Source organism: Molothrus ater, chromosome 1 (genome assembly GCF_012460135.2).
Source record: "Molothrus ater isolate BHLD 08-10-18 breed brown headed cowbird chromosome 1, BPBGC_Mater_1.1, whole genome shotgun sequence".
Lineage (NCBI taxonomy): Eukaryota > Metazoa > Chordata > Aves > Passeriformes > Icteridae > Molothrus > Molothrus ater.
Window position 1 is genome coordinate 62183178 of NC_050478.2, and position 16122 is coordinate 62199299.

General features: G+C 40.7%; 1 protein-coding gene across 1 annotated transcript in view; it reads left to right on the top strand.

Annotated features, from left to right (window-relative positions):
* The window catches only part of MBOAT1 (membrane bound O-acyltransferase domain containing 1), a 56673-nt gene that overhangs the window by 28131 nt on the left and 12420 nt on the right, over nt 1–16122 (top strand). Inside the window, exons 5-7 of the mRNA XM_036378925.2 lie at nt 9636–9691; nt 11874–11928; nt 14602–14785. Of these exons, the coding sequence (XP_036234818.1) occupies nt 9636–9691; nt 11874–11928; nt 14602–14785 (295 nt within the window). The remainder of the gene's footprint in view (nt 1–9635; nt 9692–11873; nt 11929–14601; nt 14786–16122) is intronic.

The window sequence follows — 16122 nt, forward strand, 5'->3', positions numbered from 1 at the left end:
GTAACCCAGGCAGAGAGACAAGAGATCAGCTCAGGTTGTCAGCACTGGTTCTCTCATGAGGCTAGCTTGTGGCTGCTGCTTAAATAGCACAACTTTTTGTATGCTGTGATATGTGTGAAATGGTTTTCATACACACGGTGGCCTCTGATTTCACTCAGAGAAGCAGTGGAGGATGCTTGGCAAAGATAGAGACAGCTAACCAACCCTATGAGCTTTGTTTGTGGGAGGAAGGTGTGCTTTTGTGTGATTTGAAACCAGAGTGCTAATCCGTATTCCACTTGTTTAATTGAATGTCTGAAGGCACTGTAATCAGTAATATACCAGGAAAAATTTCTGTAAACTTGCACAGTAAGTTTTACATGACTCTTCCAAGTCTCTTTCATCTTACAGGCACAGAGTAGGAGAATGAAGGTTTTTGCTGTCTTTGTGCATGTGTCTCTCTCTTTGAGGTGGTGGGTTTCAGTATTTAATTAAACTTCAGGTGGTGGAGGAGAAGTTTCTCTCAAACTCCTGAGGTTTTTTATTAAGGAGGCTGCAGTAATGGGAACTTATATGTTTAAAGAAATTTAGTTCTGTAATTTTTTCTGCAGTTCTCTTAATGCACAAAAGCATGTCCTCAAAGAGCATGACATACCAAGAAGGCTATAAATGGGATTGGAATGCTATAGCTCAGTGTGTGTAAGAGACAGAGACAGAGAGAGAAATGTGAGAGATCATGCTTTTCTGAATGCTGTGTTCAGAAATGCACTGTCAGGCATATTAGCTCTCTCTCTCTGAATACATTTAATAAAAATCCAGCTGAGACTGGGGGTGAAAGAAGAGGAATGGTGGTTGTTTGTTATGGATTAGGTAGTGTTCTCTGCTCCCTTAATGGAAAAGTAACTACTCTTATTTAATGATGAGCTTGAGGATAATAATGGTACTGAAAAAGTAATGCTTGAACTTACTCTTTTATTTGATTTTGACTTGCTGCTTCAAGATACACACCAATTCCTAAACTTCAGTCAGAAGTAAAACCTACCAAGTAGTAAACAAGTGGAAAATGTACTATGGATATGAATTGCACCTTCATGGTATATTTTAAAAGCTAAGAATGAATACAAATACTGTGGTGGTATCAATAAAAACTTGCAATCCAAAGTGTTGAAACCCAGATTACCCTCATAAATCTGTCTTAAAACCTGTTTTCTTCAGCTGTAAATATGTGCCCATTGAAGCTTTTTTCACATACCTGAACAGATGTGATGATCCAGAGAGGCAAAATATATGCCCTGGACACAGTTTTACCATGTATGAGCAGCAACTGAACCTCCTCTTGCTTGTTCTCCCATATTTGATGGTTCCTCATCTGTTGCATGTGGCAATAGGGAATCATTAGGACAAGGTGTGGCTGGGAGGATGGCATTGAAGTTCTCCCTCAGGGTTTCAGAAATGAGTGAGACAGAACCATGGAGCTGTGCCCATCTCCCTCTGGCCTCCCACAGTTTTGGGTGAATGTGGCTGGGGATATATATTGAGAAGGCAAGACACTGGACTTGGGGGAATCTTTAAGATGCAACAAAAACCCATCAGCTGCTGTCTTGCATTTTGAGGTTTCAGTACCCCATGAGTCTGGTGATATCTGGTTGCAAGGAGGAAGTTATAATCCACATCAAATAGGCACATAACCAGTTCTATTGCCATCAGCTTTCCAATGTCAGTTCCCTGAAGTGACAAGCCAGATGATCATTGAGTGTTTCCCAGTGGCAGTGCTGAAAGCCAGCATTCCTCATTTTCTCCCTTGGCCTGCCTGGTGCACTTAACAACTTGCACGCATAACCCTTCTTAAGTGTGCTTGCAAATACATTTTTGGGGCATTTTTACTAATAGTTGGTTTGCTATTTGTTTGGAGCCCTTCCATTTTGAGAACAGAGCTTATAAAATCCAGGTAGAGATGGAGAGAACAAGTAACTTTTGAGTCATATCTTAAGCAAACTGGAAAATGAACGATCAAGCAGTGGCATATCACTTCCAGGTTACAGAATAAGAAATAAGGGACTCCTTACCTGCTGGTGATTAGTTAATTCTTACTCCTGAAAAGGGAAGGTCACTGAGTCCCACTGTCAAAACTGTATTCAAGCTGCTTGCAGCTATTTCTGGATTTAGGAGTTTTTCATGTATTGCATAATACTTAAGGAAAAACTCGTGTTTTTTTTTTAAACTACTGCCAGGTTTTAAGGAAAACAATTTCCAGCTTACTGCACTTCAATTTTAATTACTTTTAAAAAGTGTATATATTTTATCAAATTTCTTTCAGTTATATTATTTCTCAAATAAGTGATTATGTAATTTAGGAATTTTCCCTTTAGCACTTCCTCAAAAATCCTATTTGTTTTGAATGCTAATTATACAATAACTGAATCCTGTGCTTCCTCCTTAATTTAAATCAATCTTTGAGAGAAACATGCATGTTTTATTTTGCTTGGTTTGCCATGACATTTGTACATTGTACCTGGAAAAACTAAATCCTAACTCTTTCTCTCTCTTATTTCTTCTTCTTTATGCTAAGAGGATTATGCTGGTAAGTTGCCTGCCTATACAACTTCATAAAAACCGTAATAATATCATAGAATTTGTGTTTTTTCCCTTTGTATCACAGGCTCAGCTTGAGTATAGCAATATGACAGCTTTAAGGAAAATTAGTTTAAAATAAGGAATCTTGATTCTAATTTTTGGAAAGTAGTAATAGATAGGGTTTCAGTCTAGCAAGCTTCATGACCAAATGCCAGATGCACATGATCATCCAGATAAAATTCAGAAGGTATGGAACTTGTGTCTGTTTCAATCCTTTGCTTGATTAGGGCTGTAGAGCTTTTTAGTTTCCTCTTTGAATTCTTGCAGTGTCTGAGCAAAATTCCCTAATATTGCAGGTTATTCAGTGAAATGTCAGAGAATGATTGTGCATATGGGAGTTTCTTTCATATATGAGTAGTGGCTGAGAGATCTGGGGTTGTTTAGCCTGGAGAACAGGAGGGACCTTATCACTCTTTACAACTACTTGAAAGGAGGCTGTAGCAAGGCTGGGGTAAGTCACTTCTCCCATATAGCAAGTGACAGGACAAGAGGAAATGGCCTCAGGTTATGCCAGGAGAGGTTTAGATTGGATTTTAGGAAGAGTTTCTTCACGGAAAGTGTTTCCAAGCATTGGAACAAGCTGCTCAGGGAAGTGATGGAGTCACCATCCCTAGAAGTGCTCAAAAATGATGCAGTTATGGCACCTGGGGACATGGTTATGGCAGTGCTGGGTTAACTGTTGGACTCAGTGTTCCTAAGGGTCTTTTCTAGTCTTAATGATTCTATGATTCTTACTGCCATCCCTTACAGAAGAGAAACTCGGTTTGTGAAGATCACCACACACACTGGCACAGTTTTCAATCTTCTGTTGGTCTTAGAGAGACCATAGCTGAAGTATGTGGGAGGCCTGAGCAGTTTTCCTCTCCACATGTGTCAAATCTGTAGCTCTTACACAAGTGCTTTGGTGGACATCACTGCCCAGACACCACCTTTGTGTTCACCCTATCCCAAATGCAGAGCAGCAGCAGCAGCATTCTCAGCAAACCCCCTAGAAAGGAATGATCGTTGAGAGAGCCCTCTCAAAAAGCCATATATATAAGCAGATGCTTCAGTAACAAGTGTCACTTCAGGCAGTGAAGTTTTGCTGGGTGGTTAGTGCTTTGTTGCTGGATTTTCCTCTCTCACTGGCTTCTTGTTTCAACCACAAAAGGAAGGAATAAAAGTACAGCAGCTGTTTTTTGCAAAGGAAATACATTTGCTGATTAAAGCAAAGATAGATGTTACCATGTGAAAACACAGAGCAGAAATGTTGTCTGGTCCTGCAATTTCAGCTGGTTATTTTTATTTTCTTGTCTTCTAAATGCATGACATGCAGTACATTGCTGCAGTGTCTGTTCCTGCAGCGCTGGGGAACCTTGGTGTGCAGCTGGTCCCCAGAGGCAGTGCAGCAGTGCAGGTGCAGGGTGAGTAAGGGGGGATCAGTCTGTTTTCCATGCCTGCTTGCTGCTTTACTGCCTGGCTGGGTGCTTGCCCACTGGAAACAGCCCTGAGATCACTTACCATTGGAGTCACAGGAGCCCTGCAAGAACTGCTGTGTGGGAACTAGGCAGAATTCAAGCAGGCAATCACTACTAGAGAGCTCCATGCATCTAGTACATCCCTGGACACTTCTCCAGAAGTAAACACTCTTTTAAGTGAAATGCTTCTACCATGAAGGCTTAAGAAATACTGCTTGGGAGCTCTCACACACAGACACACACAAAGGCAACACATCACATGAAGGAAATTGTAACTTGCTTTGGAGGTGGCAAGTGTGTTTAGTGAAGTGTTTTTCCTCTGATGTACTTCAGTACCTCTTCCTTTTACTGTTGAAAGCAAAAGTATGAGCTCACTGCCAGCTTGGCCATCCCCTTGTCAGCAATGGTTACTGTCACAGTAGGGTGTGACTGTGTGAACTTCTTGTCATGGCTTCAGTGCTGCAGAGGTAACCCTGAAATACATGTTTGCTGCTCTGGAGTCTTGTCTGCTATGAGCCTTTTGACTCCACCTCCTCTCTTAGTGAAATCAGGTCAGTGGAAACTATTTCTAGCGAGCGTGTGCCAGACTTCTCCACGGGATTACCTAAGGTCAAGCAGACTATGCTTGGAAAATGTCTTTTCTCTTGTAAGCAGTGAAAGTTGCTCTGTGCAGAAGCCAGCCTGTGATGCAGTGAGGACCCCCACAGTGGCCTACAAACAAAACATCTGTACTTCCACTGGCCTTCCATTTTGTCACTTCTGGCAAATTTATTGCCTTGGGGAAAGCTGGATTTAAAAATTATATTAACTGATAGGTTTCCATTTGGAAGGTTTATTAGAGGAGTAAACCCCTTTATTGAGCATTCTCTGTAAATGGTTCCATCTTAGTCTTGTGTTATTTTTCAAGGCTTTTCTTGTGTTATTTTCATCTAATGTGAGGTAAACAAAAACCCAAAGCTATCTTTACCTTATGTTAGATGCCTTGAAAAATAAAATTGTCCCTGGGTCAATTTCTTGATTTCTTTTTTTTTTTTAATTAAAAGTTGGTTTATGTGTAGGAGGTACTGCACATATACAACCTAAGATTAAACTCATAACCAATACATAAAACATGGGAAGGGAGGGGAAATCACACCACACATAAATCAGATTCTGTGTTTCTGTGGTAGTTTGTAACTGTACTGCTTAATAGGACAGGTGGAGAGGGTGTGGAATCACCACTCAGCATGTGGCTACAAAGCAATCAGTAGGTGTTCAAATGTGATGGATTGCAAGTTGCTTTGGCTTCTAAATGTGTTTTATTTCGAATGCTTCCTTCCTAAGGATAAGTCTTTGTGCTTCATCTGTAAGTGCAAGTGTAGATTTTCTTTTTGAATTCAATCTAATTGCTCCCCTCCAAAAACCTGTGCATCGCAAAATTTGGGAGTAAGAAAAGAGATTGGGAGTTTTATAGTTTTGTTAACTTCCCTTCTTATTTTTACCAATATTGACTTTTTCCAGTCGTGTCTAAAGGTTAAAATAGTACCATGTTGGAAACAGTTGACTATATGTGATATGGTACTGTATTTAATGTATTAACTTACTCAATGTTTTATTGATGTTTTAAGTTACAGCTTGCCTGAGAGGCTGAATAGAAATGGCAATTTCATACTCTGATATTTAAAAGTTTTAATAATCAAAACTCATATGTTTAGGAGTTTATGATTCTTCCCTCCCCCCTCCCTGCCCTTAAGAGAGAGTTCCAGTAATGTCATTATTTTGTTGTGCTGTGACTTTTGCTGCAGCACAGATATGGTCCCCCTGAGATCAAGTCAGAGGGGAATAGTGGGCAGGAGGAGAGGAGGGAGGAAGATGCTCCTTGTTCACCTGAAACATTGCTTACCCTTTGTGTGAGATGTTGGCTGATACCTGACACTGATCTCGTGAAAGATTTAGTGTGTGTCATCCCATTGCCACTCTACTGTAGTTTTCCACCTTCCTGAGTAGGGTAGAAAAGAGATTACAGAAACATTTAGATTGGAAAAAGACCTCTGAGATTGTCAAATCCAATTTATGACCAATCACTACCATGTCAACTAGACCATGGCACTGAGTGCCGCATCCAGTCCTTCCTTAAATACCTCCAGGGACAGTGACTCCAACACCTCCCTGGGAAGTCCATTCCAATGTCTAAATCACTCTTTCTGTAAAATATTTCCTTGGATGTCTAACCTAAACCTCTTCTGGTGCAGCTCAAAAGAAGAGACCAACTCCCACCTGGCTACACCCTCAGGCAGTTGTAGAGAGTGATAAGGTCCCCTCAAGGCTCACTTTTCCAAACTTAACAATCCCAGCTCCCTCAGTCACTCATCTTTGGACTTGTGCTTCAGACCCTTCCACAGCTCCATTGCCCTTCTCTGGACATTCTGCAGCCCCTCAATGTCCTCTGAATTGAACTGAGCACAGGATTGGAGGTGTGGCCTCACTGGAGCTGAGTACAGAGGGACAATCACTGCCCTGCTCCTGCTGACCATGCTACTCCTGATACAGACCAGGATGCCATTGGCCTTCTTGGCCACCTGGGCACACACTGGCTCTTGTTCAGCTGGCTGTTGACCAGCATCCCCTGGGTTCTTTTCTGCTGGGCCACTTTCCAGCCACTCTGGAAAATACATATGACATGTAACATGATGATGTCAGGAGGGAGAACAGGAGGTATCTAATGATACCTCCTTCCCACTCGCCCTGACAGACATGTCACTTTTGTCATTTCTTGTCTCCTCTGGAGCTGGGAGATTTGAAGGAGAAAGACTGTCCATCTTTTTTGATGAAAGTGCAGGAAAGGCTGACTTGTTCTCTTGGCTTACAATGTGCCATCAATGAGGCAATGACTTCCTAATATAGATGAGGAGAGCCTCTCTCCTCTGTGTTTATATGTAGTATGACTTCAGTGAAGGCTTTACTCCTGCTGCCCTCGGATTGTTTGCATTTTGGTTCTCTCTGGTTTACCATGGGGGCCTTGTCTAAGACAAGTGTCTAAATTTAGACACTTGAAGTCATACGGTTTTGGCTCAGAGCCTGAGGTTTAAAGTTACCCACTTCAATATTGGCGTGAAGTCCCTGCCATAAGAAACATATGCAACAAATTGAAGCAATTTGAAACAAGTCGTAATGTTCCCCCATAAAGCTAAAATGGTCAAACACTCGAAATAAAAATTTTTGTTTATTGCAGTAAAACTGCTTGATTCAGTGACAGCCTCTGTCTCTCTTAAGGATTAAAAAAATCTGCCTTTTCATATGCTTAAAGGATTAGGATTTATGTATCTTTGAAAGCAAAGCTAAATTTTGTCTGGGAAAATCTACTTTGAGAAACAGGATGTTGAAGATAATGGTAAAAACAGCTTATAAATCACTTTTCTTGAAAGCTTAATTGGAATAAAATTTAGAATGACTGTTTGACAATATTGCTGGAAGGTGAAAAGTCATTGTTGAATTCATCCATTCCTTGACTACTATCAGTGGTCTAGGTGACCCAAGAAAAGCTGCTGTACAAACCCCTCTGTTACAATTGTATTCAAGTTTTGTGTATATTTAAGCCTATTCTGAATTTTTTGTGCAAACTTTTTTTCATTGGCAGTTCAAGTAGGTACTTCTGAAATGATAAAAGCAGTTTCTGATTAAGTAATTGGCTGATATTGCCCGTTCTGCTCTTGGGTAGAAAATACAGAATTGCTTGTGGACTTTTGGAAAAAAATCAACCATATTAAGTGTTTAAAAAAAAGACCACTTAAAATGAAAGAATGTCTTTTTCCAGTATTTGTGTATACCATGCTCAGCCTATGAATTATCTTGAGAATCTGTTTGATTTATATTAGTGGGATAATCAGGTTGTAAACAGTTTATCTTAGCCATTGGGTTAACATTTGATTGTAACCAGTAGGTTCATTTAGTTAAGGATGATCCCGAATCTCTTGAAAATCTCTGTAGGACATAAGTATTTGACTTTAGACAGAGACATCACTGAATGTAAGTTCCACTTTTCTTTCCTTTACCTTGAGAAATCTGTGAGACAAACACAGTGCTGGAACTAAAAAAAAAAACAACCATCCTCAACATTTTTCTTTAATTGTGTTCCAGAAAATATATTACAGTAGTTAAAATGAACAGCTGTAATGTTTGGCACAATCACCCATATACCGGTCAAACTGTGTAAATAGTTAAATAAATGTGTACAAACTCAAGTTTTCATTTCCAGGTTGAAGATATCATTTGTGTTCAAACAGAAGCCTCCATCTGGTTAATGTTGTTAATTTATTCTCAAATGGAGAAACAACCCATTGTATTAATCCTCAGTGAAGACAGATCTCTTTTGTGGGACTGGTTTTACATACATTCATCACAACTAACGCTTTTAAAATAGTGGTGTATCCTCATCACTCATTCCCATCTTGTGGCTATTGTGGTTGTGAGAGATCTGGGCACCCTGTGCTGCTGTCTCCCGTGGCAGAGAAATGGGGAGAAGCAGTGTGAGGTGGTGCTCATCCCTTGTTTTGCCTACCATGGATTCTTCCAGATTGCAGACGTTCAGTGACAGGTTTCATGTTTAGGGTGCCACAGACAATGGAGGAACTGGTCAGCTGTCCCCATGGCTTTCCTCCCATCTTTCCTCTTACCTTCCTCTAAATACACTTGGCTGCGTCCTTAATCCTTGTGGGAACCAGCTCCTGATGCCACCAAGCTGAGTTTAGTCTTTTCCCCCGTTCCTTAGCTGCAGCAGCTCACATCTGCCTTCAGTGCCAAGAAGCTCTGTAAAGCTGGATATGGGAAGTATGAGTGGCCCTACTGGGAGTAGTGGCTATTTCTATATGGCATGTTCAGTTGGCAACAGAGCTGCTGGGTGGCTGCAAGGCTGGCTCAGGTACAACCAGCTCCTTTTTCCAGGGGCTCCAGATCCCACATGCCCATACACTCCCAGTTGGATGGTGTATCTTCTACAGGCTGTTCACAACACAGATGCATGGTCAATAACCAAGTGGGAAACTGCTGTGCTGACAGCTATTCTGGTATTTGCACACAGTCCTAATTGATAGAGCTATTCATGTGGGGAAATAAGCATCTATATCTGCAGAGTCAACATTTTTTAGGGCACTGAGGAGACAGACAATAGGAGAGTAACAAACAGTAAGAAGAGCCAGAGTTGGGTTACAGCAGCACTGCTGTATTCTAGTGTTGCATTGTATGGGGCTTCGATTTCGTCTTTGCCTGAAAAGAAGCTCAGTGGGCTGCAGAAGCTGGTGTTTCCTGGTGGTGTGATTTCTTCTGAACTACAATTTGCACTGCTGCACGATAGGGAGATATAAAATAAGGCTTTGTGTGCACTTAGCAATTAAAAATTCCAGTGCAAGTTACTGTGGGGTTGTTTTGAACCAGGCAATTGTCTTATGCCTGAGTGCCTCCTTCAGCTTTAATTGGATGTTTTCCACTTGTTGCTAATACAGTTATGCCTTTTAAAGGCATATTCAGTGAGAAAATTGGGAATAATTTGTATTGCAAGACACGTAACTGTTGTTTCTGTCTTTGTTATAGTCCGCTGATGATAATAACACAGAAGATCACAACACTTGCATGCCAGCTACATGATGGTAAGAAAAGGAATCTCTGTCCTGGAGACAGCCTTTATGTACCAGTGAATTCTATGGCTGATTTATGGAGTGAATGAATGTAGTGCAGTGAGTTGTTCTAAGTGAAGAAGAAAAACGCTTTATGGAGGAAAAATGAGAAACTTAAAGTTTCGATCAGTTTTTAGGATCAAACTGTCTTTGCATTATCAGAGACAACTGTTTTCCCCTTTGGGTATTCTACTTCCTTGGGGCCCAGTTTGGATTTTAGCTAGTGCCAATATCTCCTGTTTAGATGCTACAGTGCATCTCCATTAAGTTCTCTGAAGCTGTTACAGATTCTCAGAAGTCAAGAGCTGAGGATACATACACTCAGTCATTAATGTTAATTTAGCAAAAAATACGCTAGCACTGATATATGCAGTGGTAATATACTCCATGAGTTGTGAGAGATAGAATTCAGTAGCTTTTCCCCAGTGCAGAGAGAAGCACTTTTGCAAGCAAAATAACATTGTCTTCAGTCTTGTGCTGTGCTGTGACAAAGAGCACTATTATTTCCCAGTAAAACGCCTGTGTCTACTACAGTGCAAAGGCTAAAAATGTCACTTGTCATCAGTAGCATTATTGCTCGTGCCTACTGATGCAGTGCGAATTTCTGATGGTCTGAGGCCCACTGCCTTACAAGTTGTGGGTGACTGAAAAAGTGCCTTGCTATAGAGTTGTTGTGAGCAAGGATTTAGGTGATGGCACACGAGGGTCTGACATTGTTTGCAAGCCAGGTTTGGACAAGTGAATCTAATGCTTTTATCTGGGTATAATAGACACAGCTGGAAGCTTGGCTAATTGACCATGTTGTTGGCATTCATGTTACTGAGGCTTATCTGCTTCTGTAAGTTGAGTCAGCTCTGGTATTGCTGTAATTCCACAGCAATGTGCAGCCAAGGTACACAGCTAGGATGCTGAAGGTAAACGACCAGACAGAAAGGAAAAAGACAACAGCAGAGGCAGAAGCATTCTAAACAGACCAGAATTCCTAGAGATTAATGATGGTGGAAAAGGCTCATTACATTGCAAACATCCATATATGGAGCAGTTGATCAAATAAAGGCAGCTTTCAGTTCAAGCATCAGTGGCAAATTTGTATTTGTAAAAATTTAACACAGCTGTCTGTAAATGGAAACAGACAAACAAAATACCCAGTCCTTTAAGTAATTAAGTGCTAATTGTTTCTCTGAAATTCAGGCCCTCCCAGTATTTACAAACTGAAACAGTAGAGAAAGAATGGAAATGAGCAGCTTATCAGCAGCCGTTTTAGGATGTGGGTCCTGTGTCTGTATTGGTAATTATGGCCAGTATGTTTAGAACAGGAGTGTCAATTGGTGCCAAGCCCCTGATCTTCTGGGCCTGTGCACATGGAGCTGTGCACATGCTCCACACCAAGTGCTGAGACTCATCCCGTGTAGTTCTGCTGAAGCCAGTGGGATTCCCTGCAGTATGTGCAGCTAAAGCTCTAGACTGAAGGGTTTGAGGTATGTGCTATAAACAGTATTTGTTTACCACTGGCCATGATACAAGATTTTTCCATCATTTTCTTGGGACATTGAATCTGTGCGTTACCTCTGGCCCCAAAGGTCTTGTGCACTCAACAGCAGGTCACCCTTCCAGTCTGGACCTTGTACAATTCCAGATTATTGCTCATGTGGATGTTTAGGCTTGCTCCAGCAGCAGGCTGCTCGGCTGCTCGTTCACACCAGTGGAGCTTCTGTTCCCTTCCCCTGCCCACTTCTCCTGCTGTGAAATGCTCCATTTCTCACCAAGGAGCCAGCGGGAGGCTTGTGCTTAAATGAGCCAGCAGCTTCTGGCAACAGAGGTTTTTCTAGCCCAGGACAGTTTGTAGAGGCTGTTGGGGGTCGCAGCCAGTTGGTGGCATTGCCACTTCCATTGTGTGTGTGTGGGAATGCTATGGCTGCTCTTCCTGACAGTGTAGCCTGGGTGAGAAAGGGGGAATGAGGTAAGGAACTGGGTAAAGAGGTACAGTAGAACTTGGCATAGAAGTTAGGGATTGCGATGTATTAAAACCACCTGTGACAAAAAAAATTTGAAATTATGGCCTTAGAAATTTATTTGTGGGGTGCAAGCATAAGCCTTTGGGAATAGCTTTTACTGTTTGTCTTTAGGAAAGGTGTAATGTGTCTTTTCTTTCCAGGAATAGGGCGACAAGCTGAGGAACTCACTGCTGAGCAAAATCGGCTTGCTGTAAAGTAAGGATGTAATTATCTGAGTGATTTGCGTCTAATTTCTGCCAAAGAAGTTGACTGTTTAGGTTGTCCGTTATTTGTTATTTTGTTTGGGTTTCTTTTTTTTTTTTTCATTACAGTGTCAGGGACAACATAGTGGCCCAGCCATAGAAATGTTTCCTGCTACTTTCCAGTCCATGAGACACCAAAAGTCCTACATGCTTTTTCTATTTGCTTGGGAAGTTTTTTCTTGTAATGCTGCTTTCATTACCCTCCTTAAAACAAACATACCTTCTCTCTCATATTCCTTTTTTTTTCTTCAGTTCAGGACCTCTGCCTTTATCACATGTGCTGGTCAGTAAAGCACTGAAGTACTTGGCAATGTCTCATAATTATACTTAAATATATACTCCACGTGCAACAGAACAAGTATTTGCTGTATTAACTCTTTTAAATTCAGGCAAAGACTGTGCTATACAGACTTTTTGGCTGTTATCTTCATCTGATCTGTGATGTGCTCTTTTTCCAAGTAATTACTCCTCCCCTGTCAACAATCCACTGCATAGTAAAAAGTCCATTTTGGTTTGAGTCTGACAGTTCAAGTGCCGCTTTCCTTTGCCATAATTTCTGAATGCTGGATTTTATTTTTTTTGGTCTCCCTCCATAATGTTAATACTCCTAGGTCTCCACGTTATGTAACTTCTAATTTTTTATATGGAGAGAGCACTTCTTTGAGCACCCTTTTTTTCCTAGTTTGTCTCTCAATAAAAATGCAACATGGAGTTGAATTTGTAAGTGTTTTGTTGTTGTTGTTGGTTTTTTTTTGTTTGTTTGCTTTTGTTTTCAATGAAGAATTAACATTACAGAATTACTCTTAGAACCATAACTATTTTTCACCATGATATGTTTGTTATGGCCAAGGAAATTATTTCCTTAATTTCCAAGGCAGAAGATTCAGCCATCAAAAAATCTGCCTACGTACTTCAGAAAGGGAGTAATTTCTTGAAAAGCAAAACTCTTGTAGGTAGCTGTGACCCCATAGTGTCTATTTTTAAAGCTCACAGCATAATTTCTAACTGCACTTGGCCCTTAATTCTAGTCAAATTCTCACTAAACACGCTTGGTTTTTTTTCTTGTACAGTAGATGAGTTCATAATAGAAAAGAAGATGCCAATAGTTAAAGTGTCAGTGGCAGACAAGTCATAACTGAAGAGTTTTAAATCCCCTTTGGTAATACAGCCTTTTGTCTTCCCTCCTGTTCTTGGTCTGTTTTTGTTTCTCACTCATCCTCTGTACATTCCTTTGTGCATTGCTCATGTCTCCCCACCCAACCATGTGCAGAACCCAAGTTGAAACTGACTTTATTTTTAATCTTACTGTAGAGCTAGGAAGCCCACACCATGGACCTCTTTTTGCAGGACAGAAAGATGACTCTTACCCCAATTGTTTGCTCCATCTTTCTGTGAAATGCTTTCACCAGAGAACATACCATTCAGGCACTAATATCTACAATTACCACTAGGGTGAATGCAGAAAATCCTTGCTAATCTAACTGTTTATTCAAACTAATTCCACTTCAGAATAGAAGTAGGCAACAGAAAATGTTTAACTGTTGCTTAGTTTTTCTGCTAGAGATTTGTTTTAGTCTTAAAGAATTTTAAGTGTGTTTTGGTTATGCGTGTCCATCTGTGTCTTGGGCAGGAGAGCCCTCAAGCACTGTGCCCAAGTTTGTGTTCTCATCTGAGGCCTCCATGATTACTTGAATGGTAACAATTAGGACATTTGTGGAGAGCACTCACTCTAATGCAGTGCAGAACACAGTGCACAGTTTAGATGTTGGCATTTTCTGCCACATAAAAACCTTGAGCCTAACAATTTACGAATTACACTATTGCTGAGAGGCCTTTGCATTGTAATGATCTGTAGCAAAGGTAGTGGATCTTCTTAATTTTACATCAGATGTACAGCACCAGAAGGAACTTGTGGGCTATGCACTTGCAAAATGGAAAAAAATTAATATGACTTTCATCTTCAGCCATCTTTCAATTGATATGTTCCCCCCCCACCCCCCCCCCCTTAGTTCCTTTTCCTGTTCATGATGCAATACAGGCAATTACTTCCTTTATTTGAACAGTAGGAGAGAGTGCTTCTCTTCCTGTATGTCTCACGTGACACTTCCCATTTTTTGAAAGGCTGAACTAAAGGGAGGGTAAAGGCTCCTCCCAGGACTGCGAGCCCTGGTTTTAGAGACTCCCTGCCTTGTGGTTTCTATAACAAGGCAGTATGGTCCCTGATATCCTGGACAGATGTCCAAAACCAATAACCAGCTTCTCACTCCTGGTACTGCTGACCTGTCCAAAATGGACAAATTTATTACTGTTTTTAGCTAAAAAGTTTCTAAGATTACAACTTTTAAAATCACTAGCATTAGTTCACCTGTAGTTTAAGCACTTTGACATTACCTTTGCTCTGGCTGCCATCTACCAGACATCATCAGACTATGACAGGCTGTGTTTTATCTTCCCCAGAACAGACCTAGAGAGCTTTCAGCTGGGGGGAAACGGGTAGGAGTGAGGTTAGGACTGAGGCAGACAGTGCGACAAAAAACGTTGGTGGAAGCTTTTGATATGTTTTACCCTGTTTTGGGTTTGTTTTTTTTTTTAATTTGCTCTGTTGTGTGTGGCTGATTTTTCACAGGTCAAGACCTTCTTTACTGGAGTATTTAAGTTATCTCCTCAATTTTATGAGCATCATAGCAGGGCCTTGCAGCAATTACAAGGACTATATTGCCTTCATTGAAGGGAGGCATGTGCACATGAAACTGTTAGAAGTGAACTGGAAGCAGAAGGGTTATGACAGACTTCCTGATCCTTCTCCAACTGTAAGTTTTAAAATGACAAAGATTGATTGCAGGGGGCAGGAAATTACAGCTTTGTACATGATTCTCATAATTAAAAGCTAAGAAGAAAAACCAGTTTTGGGTTATCTTTCCAGTAAAGGTTACAGTGAGTTTTTTTCTGCCAGTGGCTGCTGCTTTTATCACAAGGTCAGGGGTGAAGGGGCTGGCGAATTTGCCAAATGGGTTTGGCATGCAAAAAAGGGTCAGTTGTTAATGGGTGTTCTTTGTGCAACAATGGGAATGGACTGCAGGTTCTGACAATGACAAGTTGCAGCTCAGCTCCAGACAGAAGAGGAAATGTCAGAAAAACAAAAAAAAGTCAAATCTCCCCCACAGTGCAGGAGATGTTAGAAGTACATGAATCACTGATAATCAGAAACTGTAGCCTGTCCAGGTGCTTTGCAAGAATACACTTTAAGAGGACTCAAGAGGTAATTTTTTCACCTAGTTTTAACACTGATCTGGTTTTATATATTTTTTTAACATTACTTAAAATATTCTTAGAAAATAGCCTTTTTGTAAAGCAGGATAGCATAGCATGAGGTCCAGATTTTCTCTCTTAAGGTGACACTGAAAGTGTAACTTTGTGTGTGTGCAGAATGTCTCCTCTGAAGTTGATCATGTGCTTTTGTATAATGATTCCTGTTGCACACAGCTGTCATTCTACTGACCCTAGTGGTGTTAGTTCTGATTTACATTAGTCTGACTGAGGTCAGAATAAGGTCTATATTGTGGAGGATGCAAGTCAGGAGAGAGTATTGAAATCTGTGTTAAAAAAAATTTTCACATTACTTTATTCCAGAATATGGAGAATATATAAAAATAGATCAAAAGTCAAAAGGATAAGCAAAATACATGGTTGTTTTAATAGTATATTTCATTTTTATTAGCCTTTTGAGAACATGAGTCAATTTTCACATGGTATCCAAGTGCCAGATTACTTTTTAATTACAGCTGGATCAAGAAGGGTTTATCCATGGTGTGTATTTGCAAACAAGCTTTGAAGTACTGCAATGATTGTCAATAATGGTGTGTAGGAAGCTAGGGAGCTGGAATAGAAAACATGTGGCAGAGCACATACCCTGTATTGTGGGTACAAGTGTGCTGTAACAACACAATGCTTTTTGGACAAGTGATTTTTTAGCAAGTCTTCTGGGTGGTAGCTGGGTAGTAAGACCTACTGTTGCACAGAATATCAGTGATTTTTGCTTCCAGGAGGAATCCAGTCTTTAGTTCCAGGAGGGGACAGTACATTTAGAGAAGATTTCTGCTTTCCACTGTGGGGCTTGATTTGCTTCCTTTCCCATTTTAGAATCTCC